This window comes from Rhinoraja longicauda, chromosome 11 (genome assembly GCF_053455715.1).
Source record: "Rhinoraja longicauda isolate Sanriku21f chromosome 11, sRhiLon1.1, whole genome shotgun sequence".
In the NCBI taxonomy this organism is placed as follows: domain Eukaryota; kingdom Metazoa; phylum Chordata; class Chondrichthyes; order Rajiformes; family Arhynchobatidae; genus Rhinoraja; species Rhinoraja longicauda.
The window spans coordinates 28741157-28757595 of NC_135963.1; the positions used below are offsets into that span (position 1 = coordinate 28741157).

The 16439-nt window shown below is 41.3% G+C and overlaps 1 protein-coding gene and 1 long non-coding RNA gene across 2 annotated transcripts in view; one reads left to right on the top strand and one right to left on the bottom strand.

Annotated features, from left to right (window-relative positions):
• The window catches only part of LOC144598082 (metalloprotease TIKI2-like), a 293579-nt gene that overhangs the window by 165034 nt on the left and 112106 nt on the right, over positions 1-16439 (top strand). The window contains 1 exon segment of the mRNA XM_078407968.1: positions 4153-4327. Coding sequence (XP_078264094.1) covers positions 4153-4327 — 175 coding nt within the window.
• Positions 1-16439, bottom strand: part of LOC144598084 (uncharacterized) — an 81964-nt gene that overhangs the window by 38357 nt on the left and 27168 nt on the right. The window lies entirely within an intron of this gene.

Here is a 16439-nt window from a genome sequence, read left to right on the forward strand (position 1 = left end):
ACCTATTTTCTATGTTTCTATATATTCAATGTTCAGGTATCCAAATTGTTTTTTGATTGAATATTAATTTAGGAAATCATTTCACCTTGGGCCAGATTTGGTTGAGTGGAGGTCAGCATCTGTATTCGCCTATTCACCTCAAAAATTGTCCTCAAACTTGTCGACTGGCCCAATTGCTTAGGCCCAATTTGGCTGGGGAGTCTTTTATGATTTCAATGGGTATGTGGCTAGGTCAGAAGAATCGAGAATCCTTGCCCATATAAAGTGCTCAATACACCTTTGGTCAGTGCCAACACTGTGCACCCCTCCACCCCAATCCCCATCCCACACTTTTCAGTTAGTCAGAGCATTCAGCTTATTGGAATGAAATTTAGAAACTTTCAACATCTTTAAAAAAATAAACAGTTCAAAAATTTTAAAGCATTTTTAAAGCTATAAAATGACCTTCAATGCAATTTTAGCTCATTAAAACCATTCTTACAAACACAGATAATTTACAAAATACTTGTCTTATTCTTCCCTTCTTTCCAAACAGCTGCAACTGCTCCATTCTATGAGTGGCTTGTGGATCCTGTGCCAGGATAGACCTGGCACAGGATCTATGAGCAGATTCCCCAATGTAAATGCTAGGGAATTTCAACAAGTTTATGCTCCTGCCACTGGACTCCATGCTGAGTCCAGTGGGGAGACATACTGACAGCTGGAATCTGTCAGCAAGTTCACATCCCAACTTACTCGCATCTTCATGGCCCCTTGAGTTTCTCTGGGAATGTTTATCTGCGTTCTCATTTTCACTTGGAAACAAAGGAGACACGTGTAGTGCCATTGCTACCTATTTATCTCTAATTATTTTTCTTCAATCAATGGATTCATCCCAATAATAATGTGTGTTCAATTTATTTTAAACTCATTCCCCTCACATGACACCACACATCATACAACATAAACTGCATGTAATCAAAACTTTCCAACAAATATCATTTATGTGGTTAATATCACATTTTGTTTGCGGAGAAGAGACCTTGTTTTATTTCTTTGGCGCTTCTTTCAATGCAAGTTTGGAAAAAACTTGGAAGGAAAGACTTGGATTTCTATAGCTCTTTCACATCTTAAGGACATCCTAAAGTCCACAAGAGCAAAATAAGTAAGTTTGAAATGTTGTCACTTCTCTCCGGCAAGAAATAACATCAGACAATTAGCAGTTTGTAAACTCCTACAAAAAACAATTTGATGATAGTCTGATAATCTCTTTGTAATGTGGATTGAAGAATTGACATTGCTCGGGGCACCAGGGATAATCTCCTTGCTTTTCTTCAGAATATTCCATAGATTCTCTGAATCTACTTGAGAGAATAGAGGAGGCCACGTTTATTCTCTATACAGAAAAAATGTTGATGCTGGAATCTTGTAGGAAATTTGGCGGATCAGACAACATCTTTGGAAGTAATGGACAGGTGACGTTTCAGTTTGGGATCCTTCTTCAAATTGAAGAATGGTCAATTACCGGTCCATTCCCTCCAAAGAGGCTGCCTGACCCATTGAGTTCCAACAACTCTTTCTTGCTGTCACCAATTGTTGAGCTGAGAAGTACATAACATCAGTGTATCGGCAAAACCTTGACCTCTGCTTTGCCCATGTTCTTTTGTTCTGTGGGGACACAAGAAATCGTAGATGCTGGAACCTTGAGCAAAACACGAAATGCTGGAGGAACTCAGTTTCTCAAGCAGCATTTGTGGAGAGAATGGGCAGGTGATGTTTCGGGTCGGATCCCATCATTTCTTCAAACTAATGAAGTGTTCTGACTAGAAATGTTGCCTATCGATTCCCCCCACAGATCCTGCCTGACCCATTGTGTTCCCATTTCTTGCACCCATTTCTTCCCTCCCCCTCCCCTTCCACTTATATTCCTTCCTCAGGCTTCACAATTGTCATCTATTTTATCCGTTACTCACACCTTTTATCTTTTCATCTCTGGCCTTGATGACCATCCATCTCCTGCCTAGTCAAAGCCCCACTTTTCTTGTCCATCTATCACTTGCTGGGCTTTGTCCTCCTCTCTTCCAGACTTCTTCCCCACCCCCCCACCACAAACAGTCTTAAGAAGGGACCTGACCCGAAACATTACCTATCATTATTTTCTAGAGATGCTACCTGACCCACTGAGTTACTCCAGCACTTCAGGTCTTTTTTTTTGTAAACCAGCATCTGCAGTTCTGTGTTTCTATGTTAACTAATTGTCTTATGTTACAAAAGATCCTTTGACAGAATTTAGGTATTTGACATGTGTGAATAACCAAATGAGAATTTATTTAAGATTTTACCATACAAATGACCCAATTTTTCACCTCCAGTTGCTTGGTAGCAGAACTCAGCCTGACACCTTCCTGTGTGCATTAAATCCAAGGGCATCTTCAGATGTCTCACCTATGCCCTGCCTGTGAGCTTCAGTCCACATTGTCCCCAGATGCTTTCGTGCCCCTATCCTGAAAATGTCCAGAATCCTATTTCTTGATTGCTTCTGGGTAAGCTGCTTTTCTCCATAAAGCAGTTAACAGTTTGAGATGTTTTCTCTAGAAAAGGGAAACCCGTGGGATGATGGATGGCAATACCTACAGTAAAAAACATGTTTGCAAATTTTCAGGCTGATGATATTGAAATTAGGCATTACAGAGGGGATTTCAACAAGATAAATGAAAAGAGTAAATTCCTCATGTGTAAGAAGGTACTGCAGATGCAAGTTTAAACCAAAGATAGACACTTCTAGATCGGCTGAAAAAGGGCCTCGACCCGAAACGCCACCTCTTCCTTCTCTCCCGAGATGCTGCCTGTCCCACTGAGTTACTCCAGCTTTTTATGTCCATCATCAGAGTAAATTGCTTACTCTTTGCAGCAATAAATGCGAAGGAAGTGAACCCATTTGTGCTTGTCTTTTATTCATAAGATCTGCAAGCTTGAAGCAGATGTTCCCTGGATGAATGGTCTAGAATCAGTGGTGACAATGTGAATAAATGGGATAAACATTGAACTCGTAACAGCACAGTACAGGAAGGGGCCCATCGGGACATGACATCTGTGCCAACCATGATAACATGTTAAGCTAACCACATTTGCTTACACATAATCCATATCCCTCAAATCCTTGCATATTCATGTGCCTGTCTAAATACTTCTTAAATGTCACTATTGTACCTTATTCCACCAATCTCCCTGGCAGTGCATTCCAGGCACATATTCTTCACAATCTATTTAAATTTCCCCCTCTCATTTTGAAGCTTTACCCAGTAATATTTGACTTTTCTATCCTGAGTAAAAGACTCTGACTATCTACTCTGTCTATGTTTCTCATAATTTTAGAAACCTCTATCAGGTCCAGCCTTGGCCTCCGGCACTCCATATTTTGCTTGGGCAGTTTACAACCCAGGGGTGTGAGAATTGATTTCTCTAACTTCAAGTAATTTCTGCATTTCCTCTCTCTCCATCCCTCCCCCACCCAAGTCACACCAGCTTTTCGTTCTCACCTATCAAACAGTTAACAATGACATGCTTCCTTTATCGTTGTTACTTTTTTGCATATCTTTCATTCATTTGTTCGATATCTCTGCATCATCGTCTATATCTCTCGTTTCTCTTTCCCGTGACTTTCAGTCTGAAGAATGGTCTAAACGTCACCCATTCATTCTCTCCAGAGATGCTGCCTGTCCCGTTGAGTTACTCCAGCATTTTGTGTCTATCTTTAGGCCAATCGTATCTTTATCTGACAAACACATAGACATACATATCAAAAATGTCCAAATATATTGCAGTTTAGACAGCTGAGATTTGCTAATTCAGCATATACTCTCATATACTAATGTCTACTCATTGTCACCCTGCTTAATGAATATACAGGGGAGCGCTATGTAATTATTTGGAAAGTCAGATATGTTTTTTTAATTCCAGAAATATGTATATAGTATCAAAGTAAAAAAAATCAGCCAAGTACAGAGCCTGCCAGCTTTATCAGAGAGCTTTAACAGCTAAATGATTCTTGCACCTCAACTCAATTTAAATAAATCTGTCTTATCTCAACAGTAAAGCATTTGAATGTGTAATCCTATGTCATACTTGGAGCCATTCTTAAAATAATAATCACTTGGCTTGTTCTTCTCACAGCTGCCTAACTTTATCAACACCACCCTCCCGCCGCACGACCAGGTGACAGCTCAGGAGATAGACAACTATTTTCGCCAGGAGTTAATCTACAAGAGGAATGAAAGAATGGGCAAAAGGGTGACAGAACTTCTGGAGGCAAACCCAGATAAAAGCTTTTTCTTTGCATTTGGAGCAGGTATGTGGAATGATCCCTTATCCCTCAGGGCCCTTGTTTCGTCAAGGTACTCCGAGGTACTTTGTCATTCTGTCCAATCTCGGTTCTTAGAGGTGTGTTGCCATGGATTGGTGCTGCAGATATCTAATGCTCTTTGTTTTAAACCAACTCTCCCATGTGTCTGTGTTAAACATGGAAGCAAACAACAGTTCATTGATCAACTTTTAAATCAGATCCGTACTACAGATTTATAATCTTTGTCTTGAAGAACTTAATATGAGAAAAGGTTTTTTGAAAAGTTATTTTCTGGAATTTCGCATTCCTCTAATAGGCAATTGTACATTTAACCGATAAAAGTGAAGAAAGGTTTCACAATTGCAGGACCCATAAACAATAACTTGAGTTATCAAAAAAAAATGTTTTGTTAATTCTAATTTCAACTAAATTGATTTTGTTTCTTGAAGGCAATTCATTTGAAATAAAATGAAATTAAAACAGAGAGTCATAATTAACATGGAATTGTAATTACTTGAGATTTGAGTTTATTCAAAGAGATGCTGCTGTGCACTGATAAGTGCAATCTTTGTTCAAAGTGCAACATATCCATGAACTCATGTTGGTTTTGCTCAGGATCGAGTCCTGGAACATGTTCATCTGAATTATCCGGCATGCACTGACACAGTCCTCGCTACCTCAGTACAATTTACATGCAGTAAACCCTCATGATAACAGGAGGGGAAATGGTGTCCATTATTGCCAATTGTCTGCTATATCTGAGTATAGTATTATCATTGTAAAAAGTAGTAGAAACAAACAACCAGTTGCTGATCACGACACAAAAGGACACAATGTGCTGGAGTAACTGGGAGGCAGCATCTCTGGAGAACATGGATAGGTGATGTTTTAGGTCGAGATCCTTCTTCAGACTCTCAGTCTGGAACTATGGCCTGGAATCCAGGTGAGTTGATGTTTCCAGCCCGCTGGCGGCCAGGGGAGAGGCAAGGATCGGCGGAGTCTATGGTTGCAGCCCACGGATGGCTGGAGTCGGTGGTGCCCTTATGGTCTGTGTGGGTCAGTGGTGGCAGCAGAAGGACCCACGTGAAAGTGGTGTGAGCTGGGGATGGCATGGGCAGTGGGGGCTGTAAGCGGCAGGTGAAGCGGCAAGAGTCGGGGACAGCACGGCAGCTGTCGGTATAACGTCCGCTATATTCAAAAACTGTTATAAAGAGGTCCATTAAAATGAGGGTTTACTGCAGTATGTTTACGAATCACCTTTCCAAGGAGAATCTGCATTTGGCAGACTTCCTACTTACTCTTGGTGTATGGTGTAATAATCAATTCCTAGAGTAATAATGATAATCCGAACTTTGGTTGCTGCGTTGAAGACCTCTGTTGCTATTGGTAACAACTGAAGATGTTCCAAGGTGTTATATTGACACGACTCTTCGCCACTCTTCTCACTGATCGCAACTTAGTTTTGTGCTGAGCAATACCAACAAAAGCATGCTCCCCAGGGTGCCAGTAGTTAGTGAGGAACAAATCTCTGGAAAGGAATAGAGAAAGTAAGCACTGATGATGTCCTGTATCCTGACAAAATGCTCGGGACATAATTGTGTCAGAGCCAGCACATTGTTTTTTTTCAGAGAGACATGCAAACCTCATGGAAACATCCCCAATCCAAAAACTGGTACCTATTAGCTTAAGTCTTCATCTGAGTGGGAAGCTGCATGGATGTTTGCATCATCTGAGCTCTGTCAGAGGCCGTCAATTGTTGGCCCATCACCATCAAAGGCGATTGCTTCATTGCACTTTTTGCCTGCACTAACTATGCATTAACATGAGAGCCTGCAGTCAAATCAGAGGAAAAAGAAGAAAACAATAGATTTCCATAGATCTCAAAGTAAATAATATCATATCAATATATTTTTCTCAGCTGTCCGCTAGATTCTTTCGTATGATCAGTTGCTATTTTTTGAAACATTTGTTTACTTGTAGAAAGTTTGGCTGCACATTTCAAAAAGGAACTACATATGTCCTATGAACTGTTCCCCTTTCCAAATCCCACATCATACAGGAATTTTCCAGGAGTGTAGCATTGGAAGGTTATTAAATTTATCTTTACATTAATATTAATTAAATGACTTTCAAAAGAAATGTATGAGGTAGATTGAAAAAAGTAAAACTCGCAATGCTTATTAAAAAAATAGGCATTTATAAGTATGGTATGCACATATCTCAGTGGTATGACACCTATAATTAATGTGCACTCATAAGTGTGGGCAAAAATACAAAATAAACCATTGCCTCTTACCCAGCTAATAATACAGTAATACCATGAAAGCAGCAGTTCTGCATATTCCACAATAGAATCTGTTATTTAGTCTGCATTAAGTTATAGAGGAAACTTCATTGTGCCAGTCACAAGAAGCGGATGGCAGCAAATGGTGAAGAGCTTCTTTTTACTTCCACCTTTGTCCACTCTATCCTGGCTAGTGTAAAGCCCATATATTCACCCGTGATCGTATGGTGTGGAACAGACTCTGAGCACTTAACTATGTATAGGTTAATGGCAACTAATGCCTCTGAAAGTAGATATTTATACTACCATTTTGCAAACACAGTTAAAAAGAATTGCCCTAAAACTCATTGATGTACTAAACAAAAATATCCCCATCAAAACTGAGCCCGGTTGCAGTGTGGTATATTTGTAACATTGTTACTGACCCGTATGTATTCTAATTCATGTTGCACCACACCAATGTAAAATTGACATTTATGTTGTCCCTATTTCTTTGAAATGCAACATTGTATCTTCAACGATTCATAATTTAAAAGATACTGTCAAAAACATAACAGTGTGGGAGGGACTCCGGATGTGAACAAACACAAATATTTATTAGGAATTTTATAGGGCTTTCACTTGAGTTAAGGAAAGTTTTACTGATTGGCACTGGGGCCAATGTTAGCATTTTCTTTTTTTTTACACAAGCTGTGAGCAGACAGGAAATTATGTGCATTAAACATGTTTCCAAATAACGATTTGAATTATTTTCATGAAATCCTGTAACAACGAATGTATGTTTCCTTACATTATGCTTCAGATAAATAGAGAAGGGCTTTGATTCATTGGCTTAACTCAAATGGATATTTTAAACTAAATGTGTTAATTCCTGTAAACACATCAATTACTTTTTCATTGAGGCACAGTGCCAGCTTGCAGTAGGGGCTTGATAAATGATGACATTGAAAGAGGTGGAGATTAATACCCAAAAGGCATGTGTGGCTTTATAAAATCCGAGGCTTTGAATTAAAGTTGCAAAGATTTCAAAGGAACAGGGAATTTTATGATGGTGTTGAAAGTTCATTTGACATTCCCTCACATCTCAAATATCTTTTTGAAAAAGCAAGTTCTGTGCACGTTTTTGTAAAGATCGTTATTCTAGAAGAATGGAGACATTTGTGTGAGACAACTGGCTCCTTCTATTTGGAGCATTCTACCCTTGAGAAAATGGGAAACCTACTACTTAACTGTGATACTTAAGGATAGCAGTGAAGTGTAAAACTATTTTGCTTTTCCTGGTATGCAAAGTTAATATCAGTGGATCCGGGTATTCCTGAAAAATTATGTGACTGGTGAACTGTGCCTTCAGCTCTGCTGCAAGAATTAAATGGGAACATAACTGATAGGATGCGAATAGAGGAAGAGTTTTATGTGCAATGAAGTCTCAACAAGTGTTACAGACTGAAGGTATCACAAAATGCTGGAGTAACTCAACGGGTCAGGCAGCATCTCTGGAGAGAAGGAATGGGTGATGTTTCGGGTCGAGACCCTTCTTCAGAGATCAGTACTTCCTGCGGCAACTAAGGAAACACAATCTGCCATAGGCAATGATGGTCCAATTCTATACTACTATCATTGCGTCCGTCCTCATCTTCTCCATCATGGTCTGGTTTGGCTCAGCCACCAAGCACGACATCCGGAGGCTGCAAGGGATCATTCAATCAGCTGAGAAGGTTGTTGGCTGCAACCTTCCCCCCCCCCCCCCCATTGACGAACTGTACACTGTAAGGGCCAGGAAACGAGCAGGCAAGATCATCTCTGACCCTCTCACCCTGGCCACAAACTCCTTGAAGCACTTCCCTCTGGAAGGCGACTCCGGACTGTCAAAGCAGCCACAGCCAGACATAAAAACAGATTTTTTTAGTAGTAGTTCCACTCAATAACCAAAGTCTGTAGTCTCTTTTTTGCTCTGGTTTATTTTCACCCACATGTTTAGACCGTAATGTTGTATCCTTAGTGTTTTGATGTGTTCATGCTTTATTCTTAATTGTTAACTGTGTGTTTGTGTTGTCATTTGCGAGCGGAGCACCAAGGCACATTCCTTGTATATGCACATACTTGGCCAATAAACTTATTCATTCAATCATTCATTCATTCATTTTGTACCTGTCTTCTGGTATGCTCTAGAACACACTCGAAGATTTGTCAGTGTCCATCCTTCAATATTGAGTGGGTTAGCTGAAAATGCATCTCATATTCTGTGATGCATCCTTTGCTGATGGATGAGATCTTTTATTTGGAATGAGCATTGACAGACTGAACAAAGTGGAACCTGTCTCGGCTGGACTGGCAGGTACTGGTTTGCAGGTGAAACTTCCTCAGCCTGTATTTACATGCAGCATCAGCAATATATTGGGCCACATAATAAAAAGTGGATAGTTTTTAAGCAAGGTTTCTTATCTTCACAAAGTTGTTACTGCATATGAACATATATTTGGCACCGTTTCAAAGTAGCTTCTGAGCAGCCCTTATATCTCTTTGGCTTCCCACCATGGATTTGTTTCTTGGTTGCCAATGTGCCTCAGCAGATCATCTTTGGCATTCATCAGGGATTCGTACCAAATGATCAAGTGGTCCCATGAAAGGAACAGCATTAATCTGGCAGCAAAGCGCAGAATAGAAAACTATGCATTTAATGTTTTGAGCTTGCAGTGGAAATGCTTTTGTTTCTTAATGTGTATATCTGGTCTGGTACCAGAAGTAATGCTAGGGGCCAGAACATTACTGCAGTAAGAATGGATGATTTTAATTGCCATGTAGATTGAACTAATAAAATTGGCATGGGTAACCTGTATAGAGTCCATAGTCTTTATAGAGTCACAGAGTTTATTTGGGATGGTTTCTTGGAGCAATACATTAAGGATCCAACCAGGGAGCAAGCTATTTTAGATCTGGTATGTGACTGAATTAATTAACAAATGCTAAGGAAAGGATCCCCCAGGAAAGACTTATCAAGGTGTGGTGGACTTCCAAATGCAGTTTACGTATCGGAAATGTTGATGTGTATTTACTGTCCTAAATTTAATAAAGGCTAATGATAATAGGATGAGGACAAATTTGATCAATGGGAGTGGGCAAATAAATTAAAGGATAAGGCAGCAGATTAGCAAAGGCAGTTATTTAAGGAGACATTTCATATATCTTGGCAAAGGTATGGTCCGGTAAGAAAAAAGAGTTTGATTCAAGAAGGATGCTTGGTTAACTAAGGATGTTAAGATGAAATGAATTTGGAAAAAAGACACACAATATAACAAACATCAGTATCATTAAATTAAAGATTAGTACAGTTTTGGGGACCAGCAAAGGATGGCTGAAAGAATTATTATAACATAACAGGTATAACAGGTATAACAGAGCTTTATTTGTCGTTCGGTACCGAAGTACCGAACGAAACTACATAGCAGTCATAGAAGAAAAAAAAGAACACAAGACACATAACCCCAACACAAACGTCCATCACAGTGACTCCAAACACCCCCTCACTGTGATGGAGGCAACAAAACTTCCACTCTCTTCCCCACGCCCACGGACAGACAGCTCGTCCCCGACCGACCCGCACAGTCCCCGCACCGGGCGCTGAAACGTCTTGCGGCCGAACCGGGCGATGAAAGGCCCGCGACCAAGCCTTGCGCAGCTAAGTCCCGTGGTCGAGCCGCACCGGGCGATGTCAAGTCCCGCAGCCGAGCCGCACCGGGCGATGTAAAGCCCCGCGGCCGAGCCACACCGGGCGATGTTAAGTCCCGCAGCCGAGCCGCACCAGCGATGTAAAGCCCCGCAGCCGAGCTGCACCGGGCGATGTTAAGTCCCGCAGCCGAGTTGCACCGGGCGGTGTTAAGCCCCGCAGCCGAGCTGCACCGGGCGGTGTTAAGCCCCGCAGCCGAGCTGCACCGGGCGATGTTAAGCCCCGCAGCCGAGCTGCACCGGGCGATGTTAAGCCCCGCAGCCGAGCTGCACCGGGCACTGTTAAGTCCAGCGGCCAAGCCGCACCGGGCGATGTAAAGTCCAGCGGCCAAGCCGCACCGGGGGATGTTAGGCCCCGCAGCCGAGCCGCACCCCGCGCCGTGAGGAAGAGAAAAGTTCCCCCCCCCACACCCACCCACCCACACCACCACCCCCTCACACCACCACCCCCTCCCACACATACACAACCAAAAAAATATATATAAAAACCATCCCAACACCGACACACAACAAAAAAAGGAAAAAAAAAGACGGACAGACTGCTAGTCAGCCGCTGCCGTTAGGCGCCGCCATCTTGAGGGAGAAGAGAATTATTAAGAGGGAGTATGCGAGCAAATGATATAAAACAGATAGCATGAACTTCTAGAGTAAAGTAAAAAATAACAGTGTAGCTAAGTAAACATTGATGCATTAACATTAATGCAGACTCTTCCCAACTTATGTATGGGTTACATTCCATGAACCCACAAATAAGTCAGATATTACTTAAGTCGGAATCACCATCCCCATCCTCTGCCTGAAACAACTCACGGAGTTAAAGAAGGGTCTCGATCCGGAATGTTCCCCATCCATGTACTCCAGTGATGCTGCCTGGCCCGCTAAGTTACTCCTGCACTTTGTGTCCATTACTGAGAGTGTTAACTACAGCGGCGCCCAGATGCATCCAGGGCACTCTCTGCGGCGCGCGGCCTTCAGGGTAAGCACCGCCGCCAGTGCTGACTTCTTTCCGATGTAAACTCGAGTGGCGTATAGTGTCATGGAAATTACAAACTGCCTTGATTGTACTAGGGACTAGCTACAGAATTGCTTACGTAAGTGCAAATTTACATAGAAACATAGAAAATAGGTGCAGGAGTAGGACATTTGGCCCTTCGAGCCAGCACCGCCATTCAATATGATTATGGCTGATCATCCAGAATCAGTACCCCGTTCCTGCTTTTTCCCCATATCCCTAGACTCCGTTAACCCTAAGAGCCATGTCTAACTCTCTCTCCACATGTAGTTTATTGTGTAAGTCGGGGAGTAAGTAATGGGAAATGGCAGAGTTACTAAATAATAATTTTCGATCGGTTTTGCAATAGAAGATACTAAAAAATGTCCCAATAATAATATATAATCAAAGGTCTGTATGGAAGGAAGACCTAAAAATAATATCTGTCATTAGAAAAGGATGTGTAGGAAGGAACTGCAGATGCTAGTTTAAACCGAAAATAGACACAAAAAGCTGGAGTAACTCAGCGGGACAGGTAGCATCTCTGGAGAGGAGGAATGGGTAATGTTTCGGGACGAGACCCTTCTTCAGACTAGTTAGGGAAAGGGGTATGAGAGATATAGACGATGATGTAGAGAGATAAAGAACAATGAATAAGAAAGATGCAAAAAAAATAACGATGATAAAGGAAATGTAAACAAACTTGAATTGGTTGGTCAAAAGTACAACAAGTTCCCTGGACCTGGTGCCATACACCAGAAGTAAAGGAAGTGCCTTCATAGGAATTGAATAATTGTGTAAAATCTCTCAAAATTTGTTGGATTCTCTAAAGGTCCCAGAGGACTGGAAAACCGCAAAATATCACCACAATTCATGAAAGGAAGGAGACAGAAAACAGGAAACCATAGGCTAGTTTTCCAAACATCTGTCATTGGGAAAGTGCTGGAATCTATTGCTAAGTTTATCAAAGCAGTACACTTAGAAGATCATATTGTTTCTGCCTGATTGCCTTATGATTTTATGAAAGGAAAATTCTCCAGTGAGGCTATCAAGGACCAGAGGGGGCAGCTTCAATATAAGGGATTGCTTATTTCAGACGGAGATGATGAGGAATTTCTTCCCTCGGTAGGTCATTAATCATTGAAATTCTCTACCCTAAAGGTTTGTAGAGCCAGATTCATTTTGAGGCATTGATTGACAGATATTTGAAGTGTATTACGGTGAAGAGAGCAGAAAAGTAATGTTGAGGCCTATGTTGGATCATCTATGATCTCACTGAATGGCAGAACAGCATTAAGGAGCAAGTAGCCCTATTTATATACAATAGACAATAGGTGCAGGACTAGGCCATTTGGCCCTTCGACCCAGCACCGCCATTCACCGTGATCATGCCTGATCATCCACAATCAGTACCCCGTTCCTGCCTTCTCCCCATATCCCTTGACTCCACTATCATTAAGAACTCTATCTAACTCTCTCTTGAAAGCATCCAGGGAATTGGCCTCCACTACCTTCTGAGGCAGAGAGTTCCACAGCTTCACAACTCTCTGAGTGAAAATAAAATTCCTCATCTCCGTTCTAAATGACCTACCCCTTATTCTTAAATTGTGGCCCCTGGTTCGGGACTGCCCCAACATCGGGAATATGTTTCCTGCCTCTAGCGTGTCCAATCCCTTAATAATCTTATATGTTTCAATAAGATCCCCTCTCGTCCTAAATTCCAGAGTATACAAGCCCAGTCGCTCCAGTCTTTCAACATACGACAGTCCCACCATTCCGGGAATTAACCTCGTGAACCTACGCTGCACTCCCTCAATAGTAAGAATGTCCTTCCTCAAATTTGGAGACCAAAATGGCACACAATACTCCAGGTGTGGTCTCACTAGGGCCCTGTACAACTGCAGAAGGACCTCTTTGCTCCTATAATCAAATCCTCTTGTTATGAAGGCCACAACATTCCATTAGCTTTCTTCACTGTCTGCTGTACCTGCATACTTACTTTCAGTGACTTATGTGCCCATCTCTTAAATTCCTGTGTTTCTAATGTGCATGTTGAGGAAATTCATTTTTAGGAATGTTTGGGGCAGCACGGTGGCGCCGCGGTAGAGTTGCTGCCTTGCAGGGCCCGAGACCCGGGTGCTGTCTGTACGGAGTTTGTATGTTCTCCCCGTGACCGCGGGGGTTTTCTTCGAGATCTTTTGGTACCTCCCCTACTCCAAAGACGTACTGGTTTGTCAGTTAATTGGCTTGGCATAAGTGTAAATTGTCCCGACTGTGTCAGATAGTGTAAAATGTGTGGGGATCACTGGTCAGTGTGGACTCGGTGGACCAAAGGGCCTGTTTCCGCGCTGTATTTCTAAACTAAACTAAGATGAACTAAACGCCAGGAAAATCAAATTATGTTTTGGGATTATTAATAGTATCAGATCACACATCTATATTTACCGTTCATGAGGTTTTTACAAGGATATCGCCAGGACTTGTGGGCCTGAGCTATAGGGAGAGGTTGCGCAGGCTAGAACTTTATTCCTTGGAGGTTATGGGGTAATCTTATAGAGATGTATAAGATCATGAGGGAAACAGATCGGGTAGATATGCAAAGTATTTTGCCCAGAGTAGGGGAATCAAGAACAAGAGGACAGGTTTAAGGTGAGAGGGGAAGAATTTAATAGGAACCTGAGAGGCAATTCTTTCACACAGAGAGTGGTATGGAATGAGCTGCCAGAGAAGGTAGTTGGGACAGGTACTATAACACCATTTAAAAGACATTTGGAGAGTTACGTGGATAGGTAATAGGGGATATGGGACTAACATAGGCAGGTGCGACTAGTGTAGATGGAAAATCTAGGTTGGTATGGACATTGGGACAAAGGGCCTGTTGCCATGCTGTATGATTATGTGACTATGACACTATCTAGTGAATAGATAGACCATGCCACCATAGGAGGTTCATGGGATGACCTTATAGAAATGTACAAAATCATAAGGAGAATATTTAAGGTGAAGAGCCACAGTCATTTCCACTGGATAGCAGAGTCTAAAATGGAGGGCATTTGCTTAAGGTCAGAGGGGAAAGATTTAAAAGGGATCTGAGGATCAACTTTCCAAACAGACGGTGGCGTGTCTAAGGATCGAACCATCAGAGGAAGTGGTAGAGGCAGGTGCAATAATGACACTTAAAAGGCACAGGTGCATAGATGGAAAAGGTTTGGAGGGATGGGGGCATAATGTATGCTAATGGCATTAGCTCCTATAGGCATCTTGGTTGACATGGACAAACTGGGCAAAATAGCCTGTTTTGTGCTGTAGCTAGCTCTAGTTGCCACGTCTTAGACTCAATGACTAAGACTTGGCAATAAAATGCAGATCTCCAAACACTGCTGCCAGATAAAGTGAAGATTTAAAACATGCGCATTTCCCAACATTGCCTGGCTCTGATGAATGGACAATGTTTCTCTCTACAAAGCAATGTCCTGATCTGTTGAGCATTTCCAGCATTTTCTGTTTTTATTTCAGATTTCCAGAATCTGCACTTTCAATTTTTTTGGTTGAGTTTAATTTGCATTTCTAAGCTCCTTCAGTTCTAATGAAAGTTAATTGACATTAAAGTTTAGCTCTCTTTCTCCCTCTATTTGTTAATGGTTTTCAGAATATTCTGGTTTGTGTTACCAATTGAGCCATTTGGAGAATTAAAATTCTTAACATAAACATGGTATCAATCCTGTGGTGCTATCAAAACTATTGTCATGAAGGGTTAAATTTCCATTGCCATACATGTGGTAAATTTTCATTTAACTATTTTTTACTTAGTATTGCTGCATTGTCACTGTTGTAATTAATTTATTCCTAAGTTCATCCAGTTGGATAAAAAGCTCTATGTTCTTAGTGCAGAAATTAGTTTTAACTTTAGTACTTGCTTGTTGAAAACCTGATTATCTGCACCACCAAAAGCAAATCTATCAAGATCTAAATGTTCTCACATTATCAAAATCTGTCTGCTTATAACAGTAGATAAAACATTTGTTTCCAAAGTTGGGTTGATAAATACAACATAAAAATAATGATTAAATACATAAATTTTAGATGTAAAAAATATTTATCTGTTAACAGAACAATTTTGCTTCTGGTTTCTCAGTGCTTATGATATACGGAAGCTGGAAGATATCTGGAAGGTATATGCAAGGCATGTCTATGTGGCACTTGCACTACATTCATTCTTGGTTTGTACACATCAACATTTGTGAGTTTGTTTGGTGCAAAGGTACTACCGCCAAGGTACTCATGCAGAGGGAGGTCCCTGCTGCAAAATCATGGCCTGCTTCGGCAAGTTCAAAACCTATAATTTGCTGTGACTCAAGCTTGGGATCATCATCCTACTTTCCAATTCTCACCTTAAATCTTCTTCCACAATAGTACACCTCCAGTTCAATTACTCTTCCAACTGATCACATCATCACTGGCCGATCAAGACTCCCTTCTCTCTGATATCCCAAACCTCCACTCAAGGTCATGATAATCATCACAGTCCCCAATATCCACAACCATCCTTTCTCTACATCCCTGGGTTCCTCTGCTCCATAACCACCAGCTTTGGAACTCAAATAGAATTCTACCATTAATCCTTTCAAAACTGAGGAAAAAGTGTTCTTTGATCTCCATCATATTAAGTTCCATATTTTAATAGTACAAAGCCTTTCAAACCCCTCTTGCCAGTGAATCACCATTGGTATGAAGTTCCCTTCCCTTCTTCACCACCCCTTTTCCCATCAGAACTCCTATCATGTGCTTAATGAGGTATATATGATCCATGAGGTGTTAAGGTCAGGCTTACAAACCAAACATAAAAGATGTTATCTTTATTTCATTCCTGATCCACATTTTTCCATTAAAGGTTAATCACTATCTGAACATAGAACATTTTTAATGAATGGGATTTTGTTTCTGCTCCAAGAAAAATATTTGCTTTCCAATATATTGCTAAATTCCTATAACATCTCGACATTAAGGAATTTAGATTTATTTTTTAGATTTAGAGATACAGCACGGAAACAGGCCCTTCGGCCCACCGGGTCCGCGCCGCCCAGCAATCCCCGCACATTAACACTATCCTACATACACTT